Here is a 25,544-nt window from a genome sequence, read left to right as displayed (position 1 = left end):
AAATCCCTGGCTCTTCCTCCAAGTTACACTTCAGCCGAAAAATTTGGAGCACCAGGGATCCAGATGCAGTAAGTAACTCTACAAATCTCTCATAAGAAATCTCTGGACCATCTTCCGTCTCAAAATCTTGCGTCAGGTTGCAGGCGCCTGGCCTTAAAAAGCATACCTGCCTGCGTGAGAGTCAGGCCTCTTAGGTTCTATTTCTGGTTTTACTACTGCTTTGCTATATGGCCTTGCACAATACAGAGATCGTGTACTTTCTACAAAGCAAAAGCAAGATCCTCAGGAGTCCTCTGAGGGACTCATACTCCAACTGAGGTTGGGTCTCAGGAAGCACAGGACTCCTCACCCCCAGCCTAGGCATGCCCTTCCCTCCTGCCAAAGCCATGCATTTTAGTGTGAAATTGGAGTTCCGATTTTGGTATGGTCAAAGGGATTTCCACTTTCTCCCTGGCTCCCTGGTGTAAATGCAGAAGCTACACCTTAAAATGAGCTGCGTTTTAAAAGCCTTGAAACTTTTCTTCCTGAGATGTTTCTGTGGCTCCTGTTGCAGTAAAGGGTACTGCGGTGGGCACAAAGTATATGTACCGGGACCCTGGGCCTCCCCTAGCCAACCTCAGGAGGATAATGGTCCAGCGTTCGCGAACCTGGGCAGGTGGTCGCAGTGCCTCGCCTCCTGCATAACTACATTTCCCAGGAAGACTTGCGGCCTACGGCCCGGTAGGAACGGGGGACGTGATTAGAGCCGGCCCACAGACTTCCATTGTGCCAAAGTCACGCCAGGCTGACTGAAGGGCTCTATCGCGGTGCATCCCGGGACTTGTAGTACAGCATATACGCGGGGCAAGCTTCTTTGTGATTCGCGGCGTCGGCTCAGCGCTCCAGGCGTACCCCTGCGAGGGGTCGAAACCGCGCACACGTGCGCCGCGCCGGAGGGGCCAGCTGGTGCCTCCCGCGGGGCGGGGACATCGGTTTCTGGTTGACACCGCCTTCCTGCCCCTCCCCTCGTGGTGCACTGCCCGCCCCTCCTTCCTGTAGCCACCCCTGAAGCGGCAACAGCGGCGGCCGGGAAGGGGGCGGTGAGTGGCCCGCGCGACACGCGCCGGCCCCGACCCTATGCAGTAACTTGCGCGGCGCGGGCGCCTCTTGTCCCGCCGGCGGGGACTAGGCTTCCCGTGGCGGAATGTTCTCCCGAAGAAGCCACGGGGATGTGAAGAAGTCCACCCAGAAGGTGCTGGACCCCAAGAAGGACGTGCTGACCCGCCTGAAGCACCTGCGGGCGCTACTGGGTGAGGCGCGCGCCGGAGCGCCGGAGCGCCGGAGCCGGGGCACTGTCTCGGCGCGGGCCGCGTGAGGGTCGGGGCTGGGATGCCCGGGGCGTGAGGTGGGGGTGGCGGGGCGTCAGACCCCGTCTCCGGGTTTCGGCATTGTTCCCTGGAAAGCGGGCAATCTGGCCCTCGGGCATTGCCCTGTCTCCCTCCAGTGTAAACTTACCCAGGTTCTTACCGGGTAACCTCGAGGTAGGGCACAGCCATGATTATCCTTTTCTCCAGCAAATACTGGATCCAAGTGGTTGGTCCTCGCGCACACACGTTGAACTGTCATCTTCCCTCCTATGTTTTTAATTTTGGTTTTTGAGTCCGAGACCCTAAGTGAACTGAGACCCCAAGCATTCCTAGCATAAACTTAATTGAACTGTCTGTCTTCTCTTTCGCTCCCCCGCCCCCTTTTAAATTTTATTTTTGCTTTTGAGTCTGAGTCCCCAAATAGACTGAGACTCCAAGTGGTCCTAGGATACATTTAATTTAACTTTAATATCTTACGATGCACCTCTTTAAAATTTTGTCTTTACTTTGGGTCTGGCTGCTTCAGTTTCTTTGTGTCCTTGCTTGGAGGGAGGAGTGACTTTCCTGGATTCAAGAAGGCTGATTCTCTTATTGCCAGGTTGGCAGTGATGGGTATATGCCTTCCGTTTTTGTGAGATGGTTGGGTGGAGGTTCTGCAGAGCCCAGGTGGGCCTGCAGTTGATTAGTGATGAAGCTCACCCCTTGGGTGTGAAGTGTCCACAAGGCTTCCTGTCACCTGCTGCATATGAATCTGTAGCTGGTTTGCTAGGCTGTTTTGGTTTCTATTTTCTTACTTCCTTAGTCTTAACTTTTGTTTAGGATGAAAACACTCTTGCTGTCTATAGACAGACTTGTCTGTGTATTTTGGGGCTGAGAAAAGGACACCTTATGTTTTATTTTAGATGCCATTTTTATTCCTAAAACGAACAAAAATCACCTGATTTAGGGCACACAGTCTTAATATGTCTGTCCTTTGAGGAAATATGGCATAAAAGAATTCATTTTATATGTGAGAATTTTAAATAAAGATCTTGTTCATGAGATTTAAAGTTGCAATTATTTCTATTTATACCCTGTGAGGTACCTCTAAAGGGAACATACACACACTCCCACATACACAGCTGGTTTTGCCAAGTGAAGTTCTTCACATTCTCGGATTCCTTGAGATTACACTGTCTTGTTCAGTTTGCAATGAAATGTAAATTAGTTACTGTTAGAGGGATTAGTTTTCAAGACCTTTGAAAGTAAAATGTGGTGTTCTTGGTAAACTGAACTTTCTACTTCCTTTTGTAAAATACCACGCACATGCAGATTGTCACACACAGGTTGCGTTGTGCGGAGTTTTAGTAGTGACTGATTAACACCTACTGCAGACACATACTTGATAAAGGAGACATGAGCAATATTTTAAAGCCTTTGATACTTTGGGACTTTTTCTGTGGTAGAGAATTTCAACTTTTGTTCTGTCCAAGTCTACAGGATTAAGTTGATTACCTTTTGTAAAGGCAGACTCAATTAAACCTAGATCATTTTGGTTTCTTAGAGATACACAGTACATTGTTACCATTCTGAGAAAGCAGTTTTCAAGGCTGTGTAATTGTGGTTTCACTTTATGTGTGTCTTATTTTGAGGAACGTTCTTTTATCATTCATTGAGCTCATTATGACTTTAGTTGTGGAACATGGAGAGATTTTTTGATATTTCCTTAGTGTATGTTGTTTTTTGTCGACACATTTGTTTGTGGAATGGCCTAGTTTACTTTATTACTGTAATCTTTATCCGTAGGGACTAGATTTTTGTAAATGTGAGGAATTCTAGTGAAAATGTTTAATGTAAACTTTTGCTTACAACTGTGGTTTAAAGACTTTAAAGAAAAATAATACATTAATGCACTAGTTCCTACCACATCTCATACTCTATTTGTTCGCTACTTTAAGAAAAAGTCTACTTAAAAAAAGGTCTCTTGATCTGAAAGGTGGGAATTAACCAAGATTAAGAAAACTATTTGAAGGAAATGAATAGAAATTATTATTGTATTTTTATTTGTATATTTACTCATGTATAGTGATACTCTTGCTTTTCATATCTTTTATATTCAAGTGATAATAAAGATAACATTCTTTTACATACAAAGATGATAGCGCTGGATTTGCAGCAAAGCTGCATGACTTTGGGCTAGTTACTTAGCATGTCTTTCAACATCAGTTTCTTTACTCTGTAAAATGGGTGTGGTAATGTCTGCCTTGTAAAGGTTATTTTGAGTATGATGTATAAACTGTTCCAGCTTGAAGTAGGCATTTAACAATTTCTTCTCTCATTACTTGTCTTGCATCACTAATAGGATAAGACAAGCATTTTGATAGGTGGTCTCCCCCTTTCTTATTTTGACATTTGTGGTGGACTTGTTCTCTCTTCATAAAAATTATTCTGTATTTAAGACAACTGGCTGAGAAACACATATTTAGCTATGAAAAGTATAGTATTTCTTATCATGGTAATGACTCCAATCAGAACTGGCTTAGCTACTTTGACCTGGCTGTATATTGTAGATTGGCCTGGTGTTATTAACTTTATTTTACAGAGGGGGAAACTGAGGCACAGACAAGCCTTACAACGCGCCACGCTATGTACTAAATGGTCTATATGTATTATGTTAGAGGAAAATCAAAGAGCTGTTATGTCGCCTGACTTTCAGTTCTCCCTACACGGTTGCAGTCATTATTGGGAAAGTAAATGACTGAAAAAAAACAAAAACAAAAAACGTACTGTGTATTGTTGCTATCTTTCTCTAGCAAAGACTTGATGTCTAATTAAAAGTTGAGTGGCTACTGAGATCCAAAACAGTGTATATAAATCTAGAACACTGGCCCTGAGGGCTTCCACAGTGGCAGATAAGTGAGTTGGACTGGTGAGTCCTGGGGGGAGGAGAAGAATAGGTTGGCCCGACCTGGAGAAGCTGAAGCAGGCTGGGGAAAGGTTTTGTTTGCCTGAATTAGAAGCTCAGATCTTATCCTGAAGGTGAGAGGGCCTGCTTGGAGAATTCTCAGCAGGCTAAAAGATAAGATTTGAGAGCTTCCTCTTTGTCAGCAGGGCCAGGAAAAATGGATTGGGGCTGATGGGAGGGGTGGCACTGAACACAGGCAATGACAGAGCAGACAGATGTTGAGGGCCTGAAATAAACTCCATGAATGGAGAGGAGGAGTTGGATTATAAAAGACCAGTGCAGCAGGAGTGGTCTCTTAACTGAATAATGGAGGTGAGGTTTGCAGAAGCTAGGTGAGGAGTGATGAACCTGAAGGAAAAGAGATTTGGGATCAGATACCACAGTCAAGTCAAATCAAGTGATACCATGGTTTGGGCCAAATATTTGTGACCAGAGAGGAGAGTATAGTCTCTTACAAATGCTCCATATATTGATAGAGCAGTATAGAAGGAAATTTGGTATATTTCCTTTTGTGCATCTGCTGCTTTAAGTTCACTTACGATTGTAAATGTTTCCTTTTAAACTTGTTTAATATTAGTATTTGCCTATGTTTTGTTCCTCTCATTTTTATTAACTACAAGCATTTGTTGAGGCTATATATCATAATTTAGTTTACCATTTCTTGGGTGGTTAAATTGTTTTCTTCCTTCCTGCTCCCTCTCTCGTCCTCTCTCTCTCTGTCTCCAATATAAATAATACTGCCGTAAACGTTTTAGGAAGCAATTTTTTCTGTATTTTTGCATTATTTCCATAGAATAGATTCCACTGAAATCAAATTGCTGGGTTTGAGCATGTTTATGGCTTGAGTCACAGTGCTTTCCTAAGTGTTGTTCCTCCGGCCCTGCCAGCAGCAAGGATTGAAACTGCCACCTTCACTGTAGTCTGAGTAGCAATAAACACGTTTTTATGATTTGATAATTGGTGTGAGGTGTTTGGGAGAATGGACCAGAAGCGTTGGTAGGAGATCCTAGCTAATGAGAGCGGAAGATGAGGTTAGGGTGATGTGTGTGGACTTTGAGAAAAAGGCAAGATACACATGGAAATGTCTGTGAGGTCGTGGGACAAGGCATCTGGAGCTTAATGAGAGGATAGAAAGCGGTAATGTGGTGCTTAATTATCGTTATGAGCTCATTGAATTTTCCCACAGCCAATGTTGAAGGTAGTTGTTCCTACCCTCAGCCTATACAGATGAGGAAACTAAGTCTCAGTGAGGTTAACCACTTGTCTGCCAGCTCCCAGCTGACAGTGGCGGAGCTGGGACTCATATAATTATAAACTGAACTTTGGTAGAAGAGACAGACAACTATATTTGCCACCATGTTGTACTTTTGCTAGTTATCTGACTCAAAAGCATATATATATATATGTATATACCAGAAAATATATTTACCCACCAGAATGAATGTTAACATATAAACAAAAGTACAGTAGATTTTGCATGTTTCACAAAAATACTGCTTTGAGTTTTGCTGCTGCTCTCTCTGCCTGTTCTGTTTTACCACATTCTTCTAGGAAGACTTGAAGCTATATTTGATTTGATCATGGCAGAAGATAAAAAGCTGTTATGTTTTTGTGTTCATTGGCCTCTTCATGCCCTTGGCAGGCCTAGCAGGTGGTAGAATATTTGCATGGACATTAGTGCCACATGGACATTTTACAACTAGACCAAAGCTGGGGGGTGTAATTTCAGATCTTCAGGCAATCTTAGTATGGTCTCTCTCAGTTGACCTTGTTTGAAGCAAAGTGATTTTGCCATAATGTTCCCTTTGCTATTTTTTCACCAATTACTAACGTTTATATCTGTAACCTCTGGCATATAAAATGAACTTTTGACACATACGTGTAACACAAACACACCATTCCTGCTTCTAGGGCTTGAGATTGTCTAGACTTCTGATGTGAGAAAGGTGAACCTAGAATAAAAGTCTATTTTAGCTCAGATGTGTTGTTTGAAATAACTGGAAAAGGTTGGCGTCTGAGAAGGGAGAAAATTGGTAGGTCCAGAATATTTTGATGTAAACTTTTATAATTTGCATTTTTATTTTGTTTGTAAGTGTTTTATTTATTATCAGCTGTTTACTGATCTTTGCTCTCCAAACTGAGTACCATAGATAAAATTAGAGAATTATTTATTTAAAATATCAAGTTGACTTCAAAAATAGCAAATTGATTCAATTTAAATTTTAAAGTTGTTTTAAAAGGAAGGAATATAAGTTACTGTACTGTAAAATTAAAAATAATATATAAATGTAGTAAACAACTATCCTTGGATTTTTAAAAAAATTCAGTTTCACAAATGTGCCTGTCTCTTTCTCTCTCTCTGCTGGGTAGGGCTGTGTTTTCAGAGGTTAAAAAAGCACAAGCCCAGGATTTAACTGTTTGGTAGAAGAGACAGACAACTATATTTGCCACCCGTGTACTAGTACCTCAGTGGAGTGGGATGAAACGATAGAGGTGGCTGCAAGGTTCAGAGGAGGCGGGGCCGAAAGCCCTGCTGAGGGGGTCATCAGTGTGTCCTGAGGGAGGTTGGGTCTGAGGTGGGTTTGGGATAATGAATACATGAGCTTCTCAGGTGGATGAGTTGGGGGTGAGGGGACTGCAGAGAGGAGCTTTTGCAAAGGTACTGGTGTGGCCATCATGGAGTTACGTTTACAGTGGCTTTTATCCTGTGATGTGGGTAGATGTTGGGGATCTGGGGAAGAGTTTTAAGAGAATGGAGGCCAATCTGATGTCTTCCCTTGTGGTAGAGTCCCCGTATCCCTGAGATTTGAAGCAAGAGAGGCCAGGAGACCGAGGCTTCCATCCTTCTGGATTGCAAACCATGAGGATGTAGTCTGGGCTGCAGAGGTTCATCTTTCTCCCCATGTGGAGAGCACCTCCTCAAATTGAATTCACACTCAGTGGGAGGCAGAGTGGAGAGAGGGAAAGTGAGAAGGGCCTAGTGGACCCCGTGTGAGCTGAGGGGTGCTGTCATGTCTGTGCCAGCTTTACCTCTGAGCTTTTCCGTTGCAGGAGCTGGTAACATCCTGTTTGTGTTATAATTGGCTTGAGTTGTATTTCTGGGTCTTGCAGCAGAAACAGTACAGATTAATGTGCTAGGAAGAGAAAGGGAAATTCCAGATCGAGGATGGATGGGTGGGTAGACGTGTGCGCGCATGCAAGTACTCAAGCAAATATGATGTTTATATATTTTAAGACTGAAGAATTTGAGTTTATTTTTATTTAGGAAAAGGGGCTAATACAAGAGCAAATGAATAAACAATAGAGAGAAAGGGGATAAAAATGGAGAAAGGCATGGTCTACAGGGAGATCAAGAAGTGGGGCAGGAGATCAGGCTTCTTCTTCCTGATGACAAGAGGGGCACTTCTTCCTCTGATGCCACTTGGAGGAAACAAGAATGGGATGCTGGACCACGGGGGTGTGGAGGGAGCTCTCATGCAATGGCTTCTCTTGTCTCTGTGCAGGTGAGACGTAAAATGAATTGCTGAGCAAGTTTTCTCACTGGTGTAGTGAAGTGAACTGAGTATGTCTTGCTCCCTCTTCTGTGCCAACTAGCTCCTTAAAATAAAGGAAGTAATTGTAATCTGTAAGACATTTTGTTGTTCTTTTGGGAAGTGATCTCATAAATACATTTAACTTACGTATTAAATGCTTGGCCAGAAGGGGGAAATATATATAATGAGGACAGTTGAAAGGGGTGCAGATGTTGCCTGCCCTTCCACTTAGTGACTATATGCCCCATAGTGATGTGAGGTGGGACAAGAGAATTTGCTGGGTCCTCAGTGGTCGCCTCTCACTATGGGAGCGTCTCCCCTGCTGGGTGTAGTTCAAGTATTTAAGGGTAATTTTGATTTTCTCCATTTTTGCCTTAAATGTGGTTTAATCCACATAAGATGTAACTCTACTGCATTGATTTCTCATGTTCATGTAGTACTTTATGTTTTTTTTAAATGTTTTCTCATGTTCTCATTTGCTCAAATTGCTGCCTTAAGCAACCAGTTCCTCAAGGATTTGCCTTCTAAATTCTTAGTAGAGTTTTGTTTCTGAGTTACTTCTGAATTCCCATTTCAGGGTTTTAACTTTTATTTTTAGAAAAGATGTTTTATAATCATTTTTATATCTTCTATATTGCTTTAGAAACTGAACGCACATCTGGAAGATATTGAACACTATTAGTTGTAATCTTTAACATTAAATATGTACTTTGATTTTGCTATTGCAATTGTGGTTTAGTTAAAAAAAAATCCCTTTTGAAAAAGATAAGGAGCCCATTGATATTGTTTTGTGTTTGATTTTAATTGTGGTATATATTCACTGACCCTCAAGCATGCTTTCATGGACACATATGTCCCAGTATTGCTTATTCCCAACTGTAAGAGCCATGAGAATGTGCCATTCACATCTCTTGCTGCGGTGAGGATGATGATGGCTCCAGCTGCTGCCCTGCGTCCACCACCACTTTTCAGCCAACGCTGAGCTTCTTTGGGCTACTCCCAGCTAGTTACTGAGCAAACAGGAGTGAGTACTAATGCGGCCCATTCCTGCGAGACCCAGATGGCTCTGAAGGGTGGCTTTGGCCTGAGGACGCCACATTGGCTGGCTCGGACCCTCTCAGAAGTGTGCTGAAGCCTGAGACCGCCTGCCTCCTCAGCGCTCCTTCCTGCCCTCGCCTTCACCGGGGTCAGACGCGCATTTCCCATCGGGGTCTGAGGCCTCTCCCTGACGTCTCAGGTCTCCCCTTTATCGTTCACAGACGGTTCCCATAAATCTTTTGAATGTCTGCTCCTGTCTTGGTGTCTGCTTCTCAGAGAATCAAAACTAATACACCATCCTTCTTCCCAGAAGGTGTTGCCCATCTTGCCATCTGAAATTCCTCCAGGAGACAGCACGAGCGGATTACGTCTTCCACATAAGCTTTGTTTGTCCCTCTGCCCTGAAATGATCTTTCCTCAGAATTCCCATAACATTCTGTACGTCTTATTTGGCATTTATAGCCTTTGGCTTTGTGTTTTTATTTGTGTTTCTGCCTTATTTCCCCCACTAGATGATAAGCACATTGAGAACATGAACAGCTGCTGTTCATCTTGATTCCTCTTGGAAACATTCTTCTTTATTTGTGATAATAATAATTAGCATTACAGTGATTTAATCATCACTTTCCAAATGCCAAGCACGGCCAGAAATACTTCTACATGTATTAACCCATTCAATCCGCCCAAGTGGGATGGTAATATCATGATCCTCATTTTACAGATGAAACACATAGGTTAAGAACCTTGTCCGAGGTTATGCGGCCAGCAAGTGACAGAGTGAGGATTTGAACTCAGGAAGCTGGCTGCAGAGTCCCCTTATTCATGAACAGTTACTTTTTATCCAGCACCAGCCATGTGCCGGGCATTGTACATAGCGTTGCGGGGACGCTAGAGCTTGCAGTCCAAGTCTGGAACAAATAATTATTTACAAAAAACAACCAACCCCAAATGTGATTTCCAAATAGATGAATCTAACTCTGTGGGGGAGTAGCAGCCACCTGTGTGGATGTTTTGAAAAATTTCTAAAGCTTTCCTGCCCCAAGATTGTTTTCACCAGCCAGAAGTTCCCATCGTTACAGTAATGATTGAGAACATGAATTAGATGTCCTAAAAGAGCCCTTTAACTTTGTCCCTTGTGTACACGCACTTATTATCAGACCCACCCCTTGGATCCCAAGGAGAATAGCTGTAAGAAAGGACTATTTCTCTGGACAGGAGGGAAAAGAGGCTGGAAAACTGTGACTGGGTGTGGGGAGAAGAGGCAGCAGCATCAGAGAGCTGTTGGTAAGTAAGGACAGGCGTGGTGAGGCTTAGGCAAGTACCCCAGGTATTTTCTCAGGGAAACAAAATTGGAAAGACACTATTGTAAAATTTTAAATTGACAAAAACCTAAAACTGTCACCATCCCCCCAAAAGTACCTGTTATAACTAGTGGTGAAAATTCTTTCAATGAAGTCTTTGATAGTCTTTCAAGACTACATGGAAGAAAGAGGAACTGACGACATACGTTGTTTCTTTACGTTTAAACTTTTTAAAGGGATTGGTGTGTTTTATTTCGGTCTGGTCATATTTCTGGTGCAAACATTGCTGACCTCTTTATTCCATGGATTTTATTTTTACATCTGATAAAATGAGGATGTGTTTGGGCCAGATAGGCTTAATGTAGGAGGGTTTTTGCTGAACTTCAGGAATGTAAGTAAAGTGTCACTTAGTCTCTCTCTCTCTCTCTCTCTCTCTCTCTCTCTCTCTCTCTCTCTCTCTCTCTGCATCACATTGCAGATAATTATTTTTGAGAGACTGTTTCCATTTCGCTCTTCCTGCTCCTAAAATAAATACCACAAACAGACACATCACCTTTAACTCAAAAAGTGAATAACTGGAAAAATATTTGAAACTTACAGGAGAGGAAATAGTTATATCCTCAATATATTAACAGGAAAAATTATAATAAATAAATATTCAAAACATATACATAAGTTACAAATGAAGAAATGACAAGACTCAATATTTTAAATGTCCCTCTTCACTAATAATCTAAGATACATAAATTTACGGATTAAAATGTATTTACTTGGCAAAGTTGCTTTTCCCCCCTGTTTTCCTAATGATAGTACACAGTGTTAGGTCTCCAACACACCTTTCTTTGATAGGACTATAATTTGGTATGATCTCTTTGGAAAGTAATTTGTTGCGATGTATCAATGGTATTAAAAGTTTACATATCATTTGACGCAATTTCCTCTTCTGGGAAATTTTGATAGGTATACTTAAAGACTCGTGTTAAGAAATGCATTGCAGTATTGTGTGTGTTTAAAATTTTTTTTATTGAAGTGAATTTCATATAATGTAAAATTAACCATTTTAAAGTGAACAATTCAATGGCTTTTAGCACATTTACAGTGTTCTGCAACCACCACCTCTATCTAGTTCCAAAACATTTTCATTACCCCAACAGAAAACCCTGTAACCATTAAGCAGCCATTCCTTATTCCCTCCTCCCTCCAGCCCCTGGCAACTGTGTGTGTGTGTGTGTGTGTGTGTGTGTGTGTGTGTGTGTAACCAGCCTGGGCTTTTTTTTGTTTTTTGGTTTTTTTGCTCCACCAGAATGGTAGTATCTGCTGAGCGTATTTGTACTAATCAGGGCTCTTGGTTGAGGTAGCTCAAATTAACCCAAAAAGATAGAATTTAATGACACATGCAACTAGTCTAGGGGGACCATTTGACTTCAGGTATAGCTGTTGACAGGGATATTAAGTGGTGTCCAGGACACTCACCCACTCTCATGTTCACTTTCTTTTTTCCCACCTCCCCAGCTTGGTGGAAAATACTCCTCTGCACTCTGGGTTCTATGTTTATTTTCTGTGCCTCTGTTTCATTCTCCAGCAGATTCTGCGAGGTGCAAGAGAGAGATGGTCTCTGAAAGCTAGTGACCCTTGAGAAGAGTGTGCCCGTCCCCTAGGGCCTACCCCAGTTCCTGAGGCCATTCTGATTGATTGGACCTATTTGGGTCATGGGTCCATTCTTGTTCCAATCATTGGGTGAGGGAGATGAGGTACTTATTGGCCAGCATGGATCACTTGTCCTGTTGCTGTAGACTGAATCTCATTCTGGCTCATATTTCTGAGAAAGTAGTTCTGGAAAGGCATTCTGGCACATGCCCACACAAAACAGCACTTCTTACATCTCTGCCTGTGCCCATGTACGAAAGGTGTGACAGTTAACTTCGCGAACTTGTTGAAATGATGTTGCTAACCTTTTTTTTAATAACTGAGGGATTATTCATTATGAATTTGTACCAGCTGGACAAACAGTTAAGCAGGTTTACTATTCGGAAGTGCTGAAAAGGCAGTGTGGAAAAGACGAAAACGACCTGAACTTTCCGCCAACTATCCATGGCTCTTGCATCATGACAATGCATTCCTTCACTGTCTGCGAGGGAGTTTTTAGCCAGTAAACAACTGTATTGGAACACCCTCCCTACTCACCTGATCTGGCCCCCAATGACTTTTTTCTTTACCCGAAGATAGTGGCCATTCCAGAAAAGGAGTTCCAAAATTGCTTTGAAGGGTGGACTAGGCGCTGGCATCGGTGCATAGCTTCCCAAGGGGAGTACATCGAAGCTTACCATAGTTATATTCAGCAATGAGGTGGGTAGCACTTTTTCTAGGATGAGTTTGCGAACTTAATTGTCTAACCTCATATATATTGTTTGAATTGTGAGTGTTCTTCAGAGTTGAAAAGTACAACAAGTTTGTAGAAACTTATGGCCTGGTGTCATGTCTACGGAGTTTTTTTTTTTTTTATGGTAAATAGGCTTTAAAATATAATCTCTTTCTGAAATACTCTGGCAGCTTCTTTTTTTTCCAAAATGAAAAAATAGCTTTATAGTTTTTTCTGGTTGTACAATTTTACATACTCATTATAAACATCTGAATAATACGAATAAGCAAAAAATAATTTCTGTATGAAAAAGATCTTCAAATTCTGTAATCTTCTGATAAGCACTGTTAAAATTTTGGTAAACATGCTTTCTGTGCTTGCTTTTGTTTATGTGCATTGCTTCTCTCCTCTCTCTCGGCGTGCATGCTCTCTCTCTTGTAAACGCACACACATAAAGTTTTACATGAATAGTCATTATGTATAGTCTAACACTATATTTTTGGCTTAACATGCCTTGGACATTTTCCACATCACTACTGTGTTTCCCCGAAAATAAGACCTAGCCGGACAATCAGCTCTAATGCATTTTTTGGAGCAAAAATTAATATAAGACCCAGTCTTATTTTACTATAAGACTGTGTATAATATAATATAATACCAGGTCTTATATTAATATTTGCTCCAAAAGATGCATTAGAGCTGATTGTCCGGCTAGGTCTTATTTTTGGGGAAACACGGTAATTGAAGACTTACATAATACTTAAGTGGCCGTATCATGTTACATTGGACTCAGTGACAAAGTATCCACCCACCATTCTTCAGGTTGTGAGTTTCAGGCCTTCCCATGCCTTCAGCAGATTGTGGCCTGGGAGTGAGTGAGAAGAGTGGCTGCCCAGCAAGGAGAAGGGCCTTTGGCTTCTTGTGTAAGGGATATAGCGGCTGTGGCAGTGTTTGTGACTGCTGACATGGCAGGGAATGCGTGATGAGTTTCTGGAGGTGGAGGGAGCCCTTAGGGGAAGGCCATTTCAGTCTTTGTTGAGTTAATTTCACACGAAGGCCACCCTTTTAACCTGTCCAGGAGGAAGGTCATTCCACTTGCAAGCTGGCTCTGGTGTCCTAAATAAACCAACTTCTGGGTTCTCTTTTGGATTTTGTATATATTTAGTTCTGTGACTTCTACCAGATCTCGCTTACGTACTTAAAAAAAAATAATATTTCTGGGTATGCCTCCCTGTCCCTCCTTTACCACTTTCTGTTAACGTTACACTCAATTAGGTGAGCAGTGTGGGAGCCTGCCTGCCTGGGTTCGAGTCCTGGTAGTAGCCTAACCTCTCTGATCCTCCCCTGGCGATAAGGACAGTATCTGCTTACTAGGACTGGGAGGTTTACTTGAGTTAATATATACAAAGCTCTTTTGTAAGCCATTATAATTATTAATAATAATTATTGAAAATAAGTAAGATGGCTCTCTTTACCCTATCACCACTTTTCTGCTTCCTTAGTTGTTGGACATGGAGGTTTAGAGGTCACCATTTAGCTCCTGTTGTGCTCATTTATTTCTATCTATGATTCTTTTCCTAGTGAGTGGTTTAGACTACAGATAATATAGGCTAGCCCCAATTCAGATGAAGAAAAGTAGAAGAAATTGTGCATTGACTTAAAAGGCGGATGAAACTTGATTCCCACAAAAGTAATAAACATATTAAAATGTATATAAAACACATTTGAGTTGAACATTATATTTCATTGGTGTATATATATTGTGTTTTATTATGTTGGTACTTGATATCTCTGTTAGAAACAAAGTTTTAAGAATCCTGCATTTGAGAAATATGTGTCAAAATGTTTAAAATAGGGCATCCAGATGGCTCAGTTGGTTAGAGCTGGAGTTCTGAGCAACAGTGTTGCCAGTTCGATTGCCACATGGTCCACTGCGTGGGGCCTCACAACTGGCAACTTGATAGAAGAGAACAACTTGAGCTGAGCTCCTTGAGCTGAGCTGCGGAGGGGCGGCCAGATGGCCCAGTTGGTTAGCGTGTGTGCGCTTTAACAACAAGGTCGCCGGTTCCACTCCCGCATGGGATGGTGGGCTGCGCCCCATGCAAATAGATTGAAAGTGGCGACCGGACTTGGAGCTGAGCTGCGCCCTCCACAACTAAGATGGAAGTTCAACAACTTGATTTGGAGCTGATGTGTTCTGGGAAAAGCACACTGTTCCCCAATAAAGTCCTGGAAATACGCATTGTTCCCCTTCCCCAATTAAGAAAAAAAAAATGTTTAAAATAAAAATAGCTCTACTTTTTAAAACTCTAGCACTAGATGTTTGGAATATACAAGGAATTACTTTTACACATGGACTATCAGTCCTAGATAACAAAGTGTTAACATCTTTCTGACTTCTAAGAATTTTACTTTCTACGTCTAGTTTACCTGATAGGTATAAGGAAGTAAAAATAATGCATCTTAGGAAATGAAGTAGGATGAATATAACTTTTACAGCCTTTTTAGTTATACTAGTATTTGTTTCCTGTTCTGTCAGATTTTATTTCAGTATCTACGGGGATGTTTTTGGTTGCAGGTAATAGAAAACCCAAATATAAATGTAAATGATAACAAATGTTTTTCTCCTATAAAAAGCAGTCTTAAGGCAAGGTAGCCCCAGTGTCAGCTGATTCAGCTGTTTAGTGACCTCAACAGTCCAGACTCTGCCTCCCTGCTTTGCCGTCCTTAGTGTTCTCCATGTGGCAGGTTGTCCTCAAACTGGCAAAATGACCATAGCCATTGTAAACATTGCACCCAGATAGAACAGTGTCCAAGGCAGGGAAAAAGAAATTACTTCTTTGTGTCCCTTTGAGAACAATTTATTTTTTCCAGACCTCTCCATCAGAATTCTTCCCATTTCTTGTTGACCAGTGTTGGCTCATAAGGTTGAGCCCAAACACTTCACAGGTAAGGACCATGTTGCTGCCATGCACCATAGGTTCAGCAGCATCAGGTTTCATCCTCTGGAGCTGGGGACAGGCCAGCCTCCCTAAAGGGCATAGCTTTGCGGGGAGGATGATCCCTGACCAAGGAAGAGGAAAGATCTGTTGTGGGAGTCGGTGAGGTGAGGGGCCTGGAGGGAAAGCAGTGTCTGCTCCAGGCCACTGTCAGTTTTTAGTTAAATAGAGAGAACTATATGGAACACCTATGGAAATAAATGGTTAATTATGGTGAAAATTTGAACATATGTGTATTTTTAGGGAAAAACCAAAAAAAAATTAAAGCACTATAACTGGTATGTACATGGTTGTAATGTAAGAAACAAAACTGTCAGTGAAGCTAAAAGATAAGTTCGTTTCATTTCCTGCTAACAAGAATATGTAGTTTAGGCTCCAACATGTTTCCCAAAGTATTCCAAAGTGTTCTAGTTTTCTTTTCCTTCTGTTGGGACAGACTAATGGTGCTTGGGTTTAGAGGTACATGTATGTCAGACATTGGCCCTAGAGAGCACTGAAAATTGAATTAACAGTGTGGAGCTCCTTAGAATGGTGGGTGGGACAAAAGCCTGATTGGCCAGGATGCTTGGGTGGGTGGGTTGAAAGTGTTGGTTTTATTATTATACATCATAAGTTACATATATGAAAACTTACTCTTTCACATATAGTCAGTATTTAAAACAGCAGGTTTTTAAATCTTTTGTATCTGGCACATGGCCTGTGCTCAAATAAATACTTTGAATTGATCCAAGGTCGAAACTGAGACTGGAGTTTTATTGAGTAAATATGATGGAGGGGAAAGGGAGAAGATTGAGGCAAAATGAAAGGGCTGATTTCGCTCAGCATGATACTCCCAGGATCCATCCATGTTGTCACAGATGGTCCTATTTCATCTTTTCTTACGGCAGAATGGCATTCCATTGTGTATATCTTTATCTAATCATCTATCGAAGGACACTGGTTGTTTCCATGTCTTGGCCACTGTATATAAAGCTGCAGTGAACATGGGAGCACATATATCTTTGTGGATAAATTCAGATTTTTGGGGTAGATACCCAGGAGAGGGATTGCTGGGTCATATGGTAATTATGCTAAACGAAATAAGTCAGACAGGAAAAGTCAAGAACCATATGACTTCACTCATATGTGGGATATAAAACTGAAAGCAACAAAGGAAAAAGACAAAGACATAAAAACACATAGACACAGACAATAGTTTAGCAGTTACCAGAGGGTAAGGGGGAGGGAGGATGGTAGAGGAAGATAAAGGGGGTCAAATATGGTGATGGAAGGAGAACTGACTCTGGGTGGTGAGCACACAATGTGATATATAGATGATGTATTATAGAATTGTATGCTTGAAACCTACTGTGTTTCCCCGAAAATAAGACCTAGCTGGACAATCAGCTCTAATGCGTCTTTTGGAGCAAAAATTAATAAACCCCCGGTCTTATTTTGCTATAAGACTGGTCTTATCTAACATAATATAAGACTGGGTCTTATATTAATTTTTGCTCCAAAAGACGCATCAGAGCTGATTGTGTCCGGGTAGGTTTTATTTTCAGGGAAACATGGTATGTAATTTTACTAACCATTGTCACTCCAGTAAATTAAAAACAAGGGGGGGGGCTGATTTTAAAAAATGGACTGTGGAAACCAGATTGGGAAAAAAAAGAAATGACGAATTGAGGGGGGTCATAAATTGTGACAAGACAGTGGGCTCAGTTGGATTCAAGGACCCAGTAGGGTGGAAGAGTTGTTGGAATTAGATTTCCAGGGGTGAGCAGGAGAGTGAATTGAAATGGAGATGTTGGAGGTGGGGAGGTTATAGGTAATGAATGGGTCTAGGATAGGACTGGGCGTGGCGGTGGAGGACAGCCTCGTTAGACAGAAGGAAATCAGGTATCATCTACATAAATGTTGAAATCAGTGCTAGTTCTGGAGAGAAAGCCTGAACCAGGCCCTGGAATCTTTGGAAGAGCTTGCGGGGGTGAGTGAGTGAAAGACTGTGCAGCTGAGGTTGGAGGGGCTAGTTGGTGTGTAGACTGATAGTGCGATCCACACAGAGGTGTTCTGTGTGTGTGAGGGGAGGCACGGGGGGTCCGGATACCGCAGTGTGTGGGCACGGAGGACACTGGCCTCATCTTAAGACAAGCGATATGTGGGTGTAGGAGGAAACGAAAGGCTTACCTGACAGTCTGCAGGGAAGCAGTGTCCTCAGGTTTCAGGTAGAGCCAGAAGGGGAAGGGACCTTTTAGAGATGTGGCAGAGGAGGTGAGCTTTATTTTATATGGGGGGGGTTGTGCTTAGGGAGTTGGGGTGAGATCAGGTGATGACCAGAGCCTAATGGAGGTGACAGTGAGAGTTGAGTGTCATGTGGGAAGCTTGGATCTCCAGGGAGATGGGTGGAAACCAGAGTATAAGTCCTGAGGGGACTCACCTGGTGTGTGGCCAGTGGGTAGCCCATGGTCACTTCCTTTTTGAGTCTGGTCTCTCAATGCGGTTTGTGGTGGGGCGGTAAGGAAGGGGGCTGCGCGGCTTGCAAGGAGCAGGGGCGGACCTCCCAGCACTCTGGCAGGGCGGGGTGCGGTGGGGTGGGTAAGGGTTATCTTGAGTGCATTATTACTTAACTTCTAGATGACTCCAGGAATAATTCCACTTTAAATATGTCCAATGATGTTTATACCTTAAAGTAGGTATGAACACAAGGCACTTGGGGGAGTTTTTCTGAAATTTGAAGTCTTGATGGCTTTGCAAAAAGTGTTCTTGTAGGATGGAATTTGATCTTTTAGTTCTTAAAGCTTTGCAGAAATTCTATAAATAACCTTGCCTTGTGGGGATGGGGGTGGGGGTGGAGGTGTCAGCCGTGTCCTTATCTGTTAGCTGACCTTGGGGGATAAGTACACCCGCCTCCCAATTCATCCTCTTCCCTTAGACTTCTCACGCCACATCTTTGACCAGATCTCGTGTTTCAGAACCCTGACACACCAGGGCTGGAGCCTTTTAGCTGCCGTGTAAGTTTGTATTTCCATCTACATGAAGATCTTGCATTTGCGTATAATCAATACAGGGGACTTTTTTATATCTGTCTACAGATGCATTTTCAGATGTGAATTGCTCTTTAATAATAATAATGATGATAAAAGTGTTGATTTACCATTGAAGCATAATCTCTCTTATGACCTGATTACCTGCTGAGTCTTGAAAGAGCTTTATTGTGTTAACTTTACCTCCTCATCAGGTAAGCTCTAGGTCGCTTACCTGCCTTTGGCACAGCCTTGCTACACAGGAGGTTCTAAAACCTACCGGCTGGTTTCAGAAAAAAGGAGCCCCTGTCTTCACTCTGCCTAGCATATGTGACACTTGACAGTAAGTTTCTGTAACCGACTGGCAGCCTCTGTGACTTGGATCTCGTTTTTCTGCTTTTCCTGTTTAAGGGAGGTGGTGATGTGATACACTTGGGAGCTTCCTCATGGCCTTGCTGGCCCGCATGGCCAGGGAAGCTGCTTGGTGACAAGTTTCTTCTTCCCCACCAATATTTCGGCAATTGCGTTAGGTAACAATCCATCCCAACCTCACTCACAGCTTACATAGGCAGTACTGTGACAAGCGTCTGTTCTCCCTCGCCTGTCTGCGTTGGCTGGGGGTTTGTGCCTCTGACTGCAGGTTGCCTGGGATTGGCTCCGTTGTAGGATGCGTCGCTCATGTCGCTCATGTCCCCTGGACCACACACTACCTGAGGCTCTCTAGCAATTGCTGGGTCATATATCTAATAAACAGTTGGCCAAAACAAGTCAGGAGATTCAGCCCTAAGTCAGTGTGGGTCGATGGAGGGAAGGAATAATTTGTGGCGTTTTTACAAACTACAGTAAGATGGAAAGTGGGCAGGGACCTGGCCATTGTTCAAAGGTGTGCGTTACTAATGACATTCCTCCTTGTCAGCATTTTCTGTCTTGTGTCTGACTAAACGATTTCCCTTGTTCTCACTGTTTCTAAATGATGTTTTATTAAGTTCACCTTGATTTTTCACTTATCTATTTTCCCTATCACCATCCTTTGATCTTGAGCATAATGCCTTCAGTGCCTTTATCTAGGGAATTTGAGTAAAATAGTAAATGACACCATGTTCATCTGCACACAGATGTGTAGGCAGGGCTGGGATGGCTCTCACTCTGGGGTGGGGGTGGAGGGTGGAAAGAATGGGAGGGTGGGGGGTCATTCCCTACTCCGGAGGGGCTGACGTGAGCTCCTTCTCTTCTTGACAGAGTCCCCTGGGACAAGGACTTTTCCCTTCCTTAGGTGCTTCCCAGCCCCCTGCTGAAGCAGGTCTTTTGAGGCTCTATTATGATCCTCCCAGCTAAAAAGGAGTAGAATGTTACAGAAAAGGATTATATGTGGAAGGAAATGGAGGGATAATCCCACTGGTTTCATCGGTATGTTTATTGGTAGTGCTTTCTGCTGTATTGGGATTAGGGCCATTTAATAAGGGAAGGTCTCCTTAAGTGTATGAGTTTCATGAGTCATTGAGTTTTATGGCTTCACAGGTAGGTGAAGCTGGGTTATTCCCACCTAGTGAGATGGCCTTGGCCAAGAACTAGGTAATTGTAAAAACTAGCATTTATATAATGCTAACTGACACACTTTGCATATGCTCATTTTATCATCACCACAGTCTTGTGATGTATGAACCACTGTTAGTCCCATTTCTTAGATGAGGGAAATGAGGTCCAGGGTGTTTACATAACTTGTCCGAAGTCTGGTAGCTTCTGGACGTGAAAAGAGGGAGTCTGCTCCAAAGCATCAACCTTGCCATCAACCTTTGCTGTTGCTTTTCAGATAGATGTGGAGAAATAATTGGCAACAAGAGGTTTAGCTGGACCAAAGGGTGGGAGAGACTAGCTTTTGGTGTGGAATATACTCGTAGACTACTTTTGAGATATAATGGGAAAAATAATAGAAACAGTTTATTAGCTATTGGTTAGTAGTGAAGGAGAATGAGAAATTAAAGGAGATTTCTTTAAAAAATTCAGGAATGACCCCTAGTTCTGTAAAGCTGTCTGCTGGTTGCTTCTCTGGTTAGTATGAACGTACTTCGCTGCGTTTTGTGATTATCCTAAGGCAGCGTGCTAGTGTCTGTGCCGCATACACTGAAAATCATCACCTCAAAACAGTTTACAGTCTGGGCTCTGTAGTTCAGGACTTGTCCTCCTCTCCTTGCCTCACCTGCCCCAGGAGGCTGTGGGGAGATTACCATGAGACCCTTCTTGGGGAAATCGGCAGTTCCTGTCTTTAGTGCCACTCTCTTCCCTCTTGTTTCTTACCTGTCTTATCTTCCTGCTCTTTTTCTCCTGACTCTTCTGCACATCTCCAAGGTGATGACTTATTTCTTTATATTAATATTCCTGAGTTGGCTTCTAGTTTGATTTATTCCCACTTGTCACTGAGGCCTTTGTGTAGCTCAGGTTTGAGCTGGAAGACCAGGGATGTCACGTAAGATCCTGAACCTGAGGTTTCTTTATCTTGATCACACCTACCCCCTCCACCTCACAGGGTTGTGGTGAGGGTCAAATAAAATAAACTTATGAAAGTGTTTTTTAAAGCATAAAAGTGTAGCATTTTTAATATTTCCAACCTCCCCAAGTAGCCTTGTCCGCTTCCTGCCTTGATGCCCTGCGTAAGCTTCGGTCATGGTGCCTTTTGTGTTTCTAGTTTGTTTACCTCTGTTCTCTTGAGGGCCCTGCATCGTACTCTCTGTAAATTTCCTAGCACTTGGCTCAGGGCTAGTTGGCATAGGTAGGGGCTCAGTAATATTTGAATGAACGGGTGAAGTATGTCTGTCTAAAGGAAGTTTGTGGTCATAGTCTTTTTTGTTTTCCTGAACAAAGTCTTCCTACTGTATCTCTATACTTCTTGAAGTTAGCCTTGTTAAAAAAGCAGCCCTTTGATACCTTCTTATATTCCCTTTTGTAGGATGCCAAATTTCAGTGCCTGTGGTTGCCTTCCTCATGATGTATGCTTACTGTATACTCGTCTGATGAGTCTTGTTTTTCAAAATAAGACAAATCAATGAGTCATTCTAGATTTTCAATTAGAGATATAAAATATTTATTTATTTATTTATTCATTTAACAAGTATGTGTTGAGTATCTTTTGTGTGCCAAGCTCTGTTTCTAGGTCTGCGAATACAGTAGTGAACAACACAGGTGAGACTCCTGCCCTCCGGTAGCTTCTGTTCTAGTGGAGTGCCAGTCACTGAAGAAGTAAATGCATAAATGAGATAATTTCAACTACTCTTAAGTGCTGTTGGGGGGAATCATGTTAATAGGACTCCCAGACTGGTGAGGAGTTCTCACACATGGAAATAAACTGAGTGTGTTACAGATGTTATGCTTTTAGTTTCACTAAAAGCAGGTTACCTTGTAGGGATCTAATTGTTTTGTTAGTATTTTTAAGCCCAGTACCATACATGTCTCATTTACAAGAAAGATGGTGAATGGCTGAAGAAGGAGGTGGCTGTTACTTGGATTTGGGCTGCGTGAGAGCATGTCAGTCTGTACGAGGGCTCCGCGACACTGATGAGGACCCTCTTTGTTCGGGTTGCTGATACTTGAATGTGTCTTGAGGGACCGAGGGAGGCCCGAGGAGGATGGGGAGGTGTTGATCGTCAGTAACCTCTCCGTGCCACCGGCTGCGCAGTTCACCCACGTCTGTGGCGCGAGGGATAATTGCTTGCTTGCATTCTGTGTCTGAGGCCCATTTGCTGGTGAGCTGTCAGGCATCCATCCGTTACAAAGTCTATGAGGAAGAAGGCAGGGCGAGGGGATGACATGTGAAGAGTGACATACGGGGACACTTGGTCAATTTGTGTGATCCAAGTTCTGAAGGAGGCAAAGGAATGAGCGATATGAAGATCTAGGGGTGGCGGCAGCATACGAGAGGTGCCCCAAGTGGGGAACACGTTTGGGAAGTTGGGGAATGGAAAAAAAGGCCTTACAGGCCATGGTAAAGAGTTTGGATTTTAAGTACCACTGAAGGCCATTGGAAGGTTTTGAGTAAAGGGATTGTCTGACTTGATTTACATTATGAAAATTTCCTATTGATTGCAGCATGGAGGATAGACTACAGGGGTAAAGAGTGGAAATGGGGAGCCCAGGCAGCCAGCATGGGTGAGGATTCATGGTGATGTATGCCAGGCAGGGCTGTGGAGCGCAGGAAGTAGCCCAGGGCTGGGACATGTTCCAGGTGGAACACACTGGAAATGGGCTGTGTGAAGGACCAAGAAGAACCCTGGGTAATGTCTAGGTTTTGGCTTGAGCAGCTAGGTGTGTTGTGGTGCCTGAGGGAAGATCACAATTTGAGGGGGAAAACAATACTTTTTTTTGGACATGTTTAATTGCAAAAGCCTCTTAGCCCACATGTGGAGAAATCCAGCAGGCAGCAGTCTGCGAGAGTAGAGCTTCAGGGGTAGGGGACTGTGGTGAGGGCGTGTCAGGGCTACAGACAGAAATGGGGAGTCCTCAGCAGAGGGGTGAAGTTTCTCTCTTGATACACTCAAGGATCTGAAGGTCTCTTGATAGATTCAAGGATTTGAAGGAGGGTTAGGCCATTTTGCCCCCTAGAGGCGTGTGATCTAATGGTTTACAAGTTGTGGTCATTATCCTATCATTGTGTGTTACAGGCTGATTTTGTCATTCAGTTCGTTCGAGAAAATATTGAACTAAATACTGTGCTAGGTGCAGGGGACATAATATGATGCATGAGATAGACTGACAATTCTATGAGGGTAGGAAGTACCTCTAACAGAATTTGGATCATTCCATCAGAATTAAATCAGAAATTCCATCAGGAATTAAGTAAAGTATGACACATTCTGTGACAGGAAGAAGAGGGCGATGGAGCACATAGCAGGCACTGACCTAGTCTCAGGATGGGCTGGGGCTGTTTGAGCTGAGCAGTGAGTGGCGAGTAGGGCTGGCTGGGTGAAGACGCTTTAGAGGGAACAGCTGGTGGTGAACGGGCTAGCAGCTTGTATTGGAGTGAAAATGAACAAGGCCTTTATTGGAACTGACACATTCTGTGGAAGGCATACAAGGCCTCCTTGGCAAGATTGTACAGCTCATAAGAAGAATAATGTCCATGAAAGGATATTGTAATTGCATGAAAGCCTCTATATAGTCATGAGAGGAAAACAGCTCTTTAGATGCATCAGCATTAGTGTTGACTTCATAGAATTTCAGCATAGTAAGGGGTACGTTCACACGTATTCACAGTTTTAGGGCCCCAAAAGCCATCGATGCCACTCTATTATAGATTGAATAGCAACATATTTTTTCTTGAGTAATCCTTGTATAAGTTTAAGGAAGCTATTTTTCATTTTCCCAAGGATACTAGTGTATTCTTCCACAGAGCTAACACCTTAGTCACGACTCTTTTGTAAGTGGTGCAACCCACCTTGTTTGCTAAGGGAAATGTACAAAGGTGTGTTGACAGTGGGTGACTTACTACTCTGACGGGAGTTTCTAGGGATGGCTGGGCCCCTGGAAGAAGTGGCTGTGTTGCTGGCTCGGTCCCAGCTGGAGTTGTTGCTGGACTAAATTCCCTATACAGTTGGTGCAAACAGAGAAACACTACTCAAAGCAACTCTAGGAACACATGGAGGACCTCACCATGTCCAAACAGGAATGGGACACATCACCTAGAAGCTAGAGGGAAGGGGGCGACCAGTGGCCCAGATGGAAGTGGGTGGGTATGGTGGGGGAAGCACCCACTAGTTCTCTGGAGCTGGTTTTATGTCAGCGGATATGGGGGAGAGACTGGCCATGACTCCAGGGGCAAAGTTGTTTTTCAGATGTACAAACCCTTCCCTCTTATGGCCTATGTCACAAGCCGCCTTCTCCATGAACTTCTACTTCCCCATCCCCTAACAGGAAGTCATCCTGTCCCTCCGCATACCTCCCTCAGTGGTGCTGACTGTCCAGCTGGTCTGTAAGTGCTGTGTCCCCGTGGCTCTGATCTCCTTGACTCAGTCTCCTGCAGGGGTCTGCATGTTGGGGAGGTGCCCCAAGCCCATTCAGAGCTCTCGTAGTGGAGGATAAATGGATGGAAATACTTTTTTTTTTTTTTTTTTTTTTTTGTCTTATATGGGAATAAAGCTAGTTTTTACTTAATTTCTGAAAAGGTTGTTTGTGAATTCTGATAATTGTAGAAGGTTATTGCCATAAATGGAATTTTTTTCTTTGCAGATAATGTGGATACAAGTGAACTTAAGCAGTTTTTTGAGACCAACTATTCTCAGATATATTTCATCTTCTATGAAAATTTTATAACACTGGAAAATAGTTTGAAATTAAAAGGTAAGCATTTCTACAAAGTTTTTTTTTTGATATTTTTCTAAATTTTTTTTTTTTTTTTTTTTTTTTTTTTTTTAAATGCTTAGGTTTTCATGCATCTTACACTCCCAAACCTAGCTTTGCTTCAGGGTCCCTGCTGCTGTAATGGCAGCTTATGAACTAGACTCAATATCCAGAACATAACTTTGACTTCTCTCTCCTGTATCCCTTTTCCTTATATCCATAACGTACCTGTGGGACACCCAGGTGTAGGTTCTGGCTGGGCAGTAAAAATACAGGGTCTGGAACTTGGGGAAGAGAGATGCAATCATGCTACTGCCAGGGAAGAAAATGCATGTAGAGAAAGAGTGACAGTCAGGGATTTGGAGTAATTCCTTTTATTGGGCAGTAATTCCTTTTACAGAAGCAGTCAGAGCATCTACACTCCTCTCCATGTCCAGACAAAGAGAAAAGGTAAAAGTGGAGTGGTGGAGGGGAGGGTGCCAGGAAAGTGTTTTGTCACAGAAGCCCAGAGAAGAATTTCAAGGCATGAGAAATCAGCAATGGCTGATGATGCAAAAAGGTGAGGAGCAGCAGGACGAGGGAATGATAGCACATCGAGGAGCTGTCACTGAGTAGTGAAAGGAAAGTTCTAGCTGAGTGGTGGCATTGGAAGCCGGGCAGAGAGAATGAAGTAACTGGGTGGTGAGACAGTT

General features: G+C 42.9%; 1 protein-coding gene across 4 annotated transcripts in view; it reads left to right on the top strand.

Moving 5' to 3' along the window:
- Positions 1-927: 927 nt before the first annotated feature.
- Positions 928-25,544, top strand: part of RALGAPA2 (Ral GTPase activating protein catalytic subunit alpha 2) — a 316,937-nt gene continuing 292,320 nt past the window's right edge. For all 4 annotated transcript variants that reach the window (XM_033094559.1, XM_033094558.1, XM_033094556.1 and 1 more), the window contains exons 1-2: positions 928-1,289; positions 24,742-24,852. In XM_033094559.1, the coding sequence (XP_032950450.1) occupies positions 1,184-1,289; positions 24,742-24,852 (217 nt within the window). In that variant the 5' untranslated portion in view covers positions 928-1,183. The remainder of the gene's footprint in view (positions 1,290-24,741; positions 24,853-25,544) is intronic.

Source organism: Rhinolophus ferrumequinum, chromosome 23, assembly GCF_004115265.2.
Source record: "Rhinolophus ferrumequinum isolate MPI-CBG mRhiFer1 chromosome 23, mRhiFer1_v1.p, whole genome shotgun sequence".
Classification (NCBI taxonomy): domain Eukaryota; kingdom Metazoa; phylum Chordata; class Mammalia; order Chiroptera; family Rhinolophidae; genus Rhinolophus; species Rhinolophus ferrumequinum.
The sequence above is the reverse complement of the archived record's forward strand: the minus strand, read 5'-3'. Positions and strand labels throughout refer to the sequence as shown.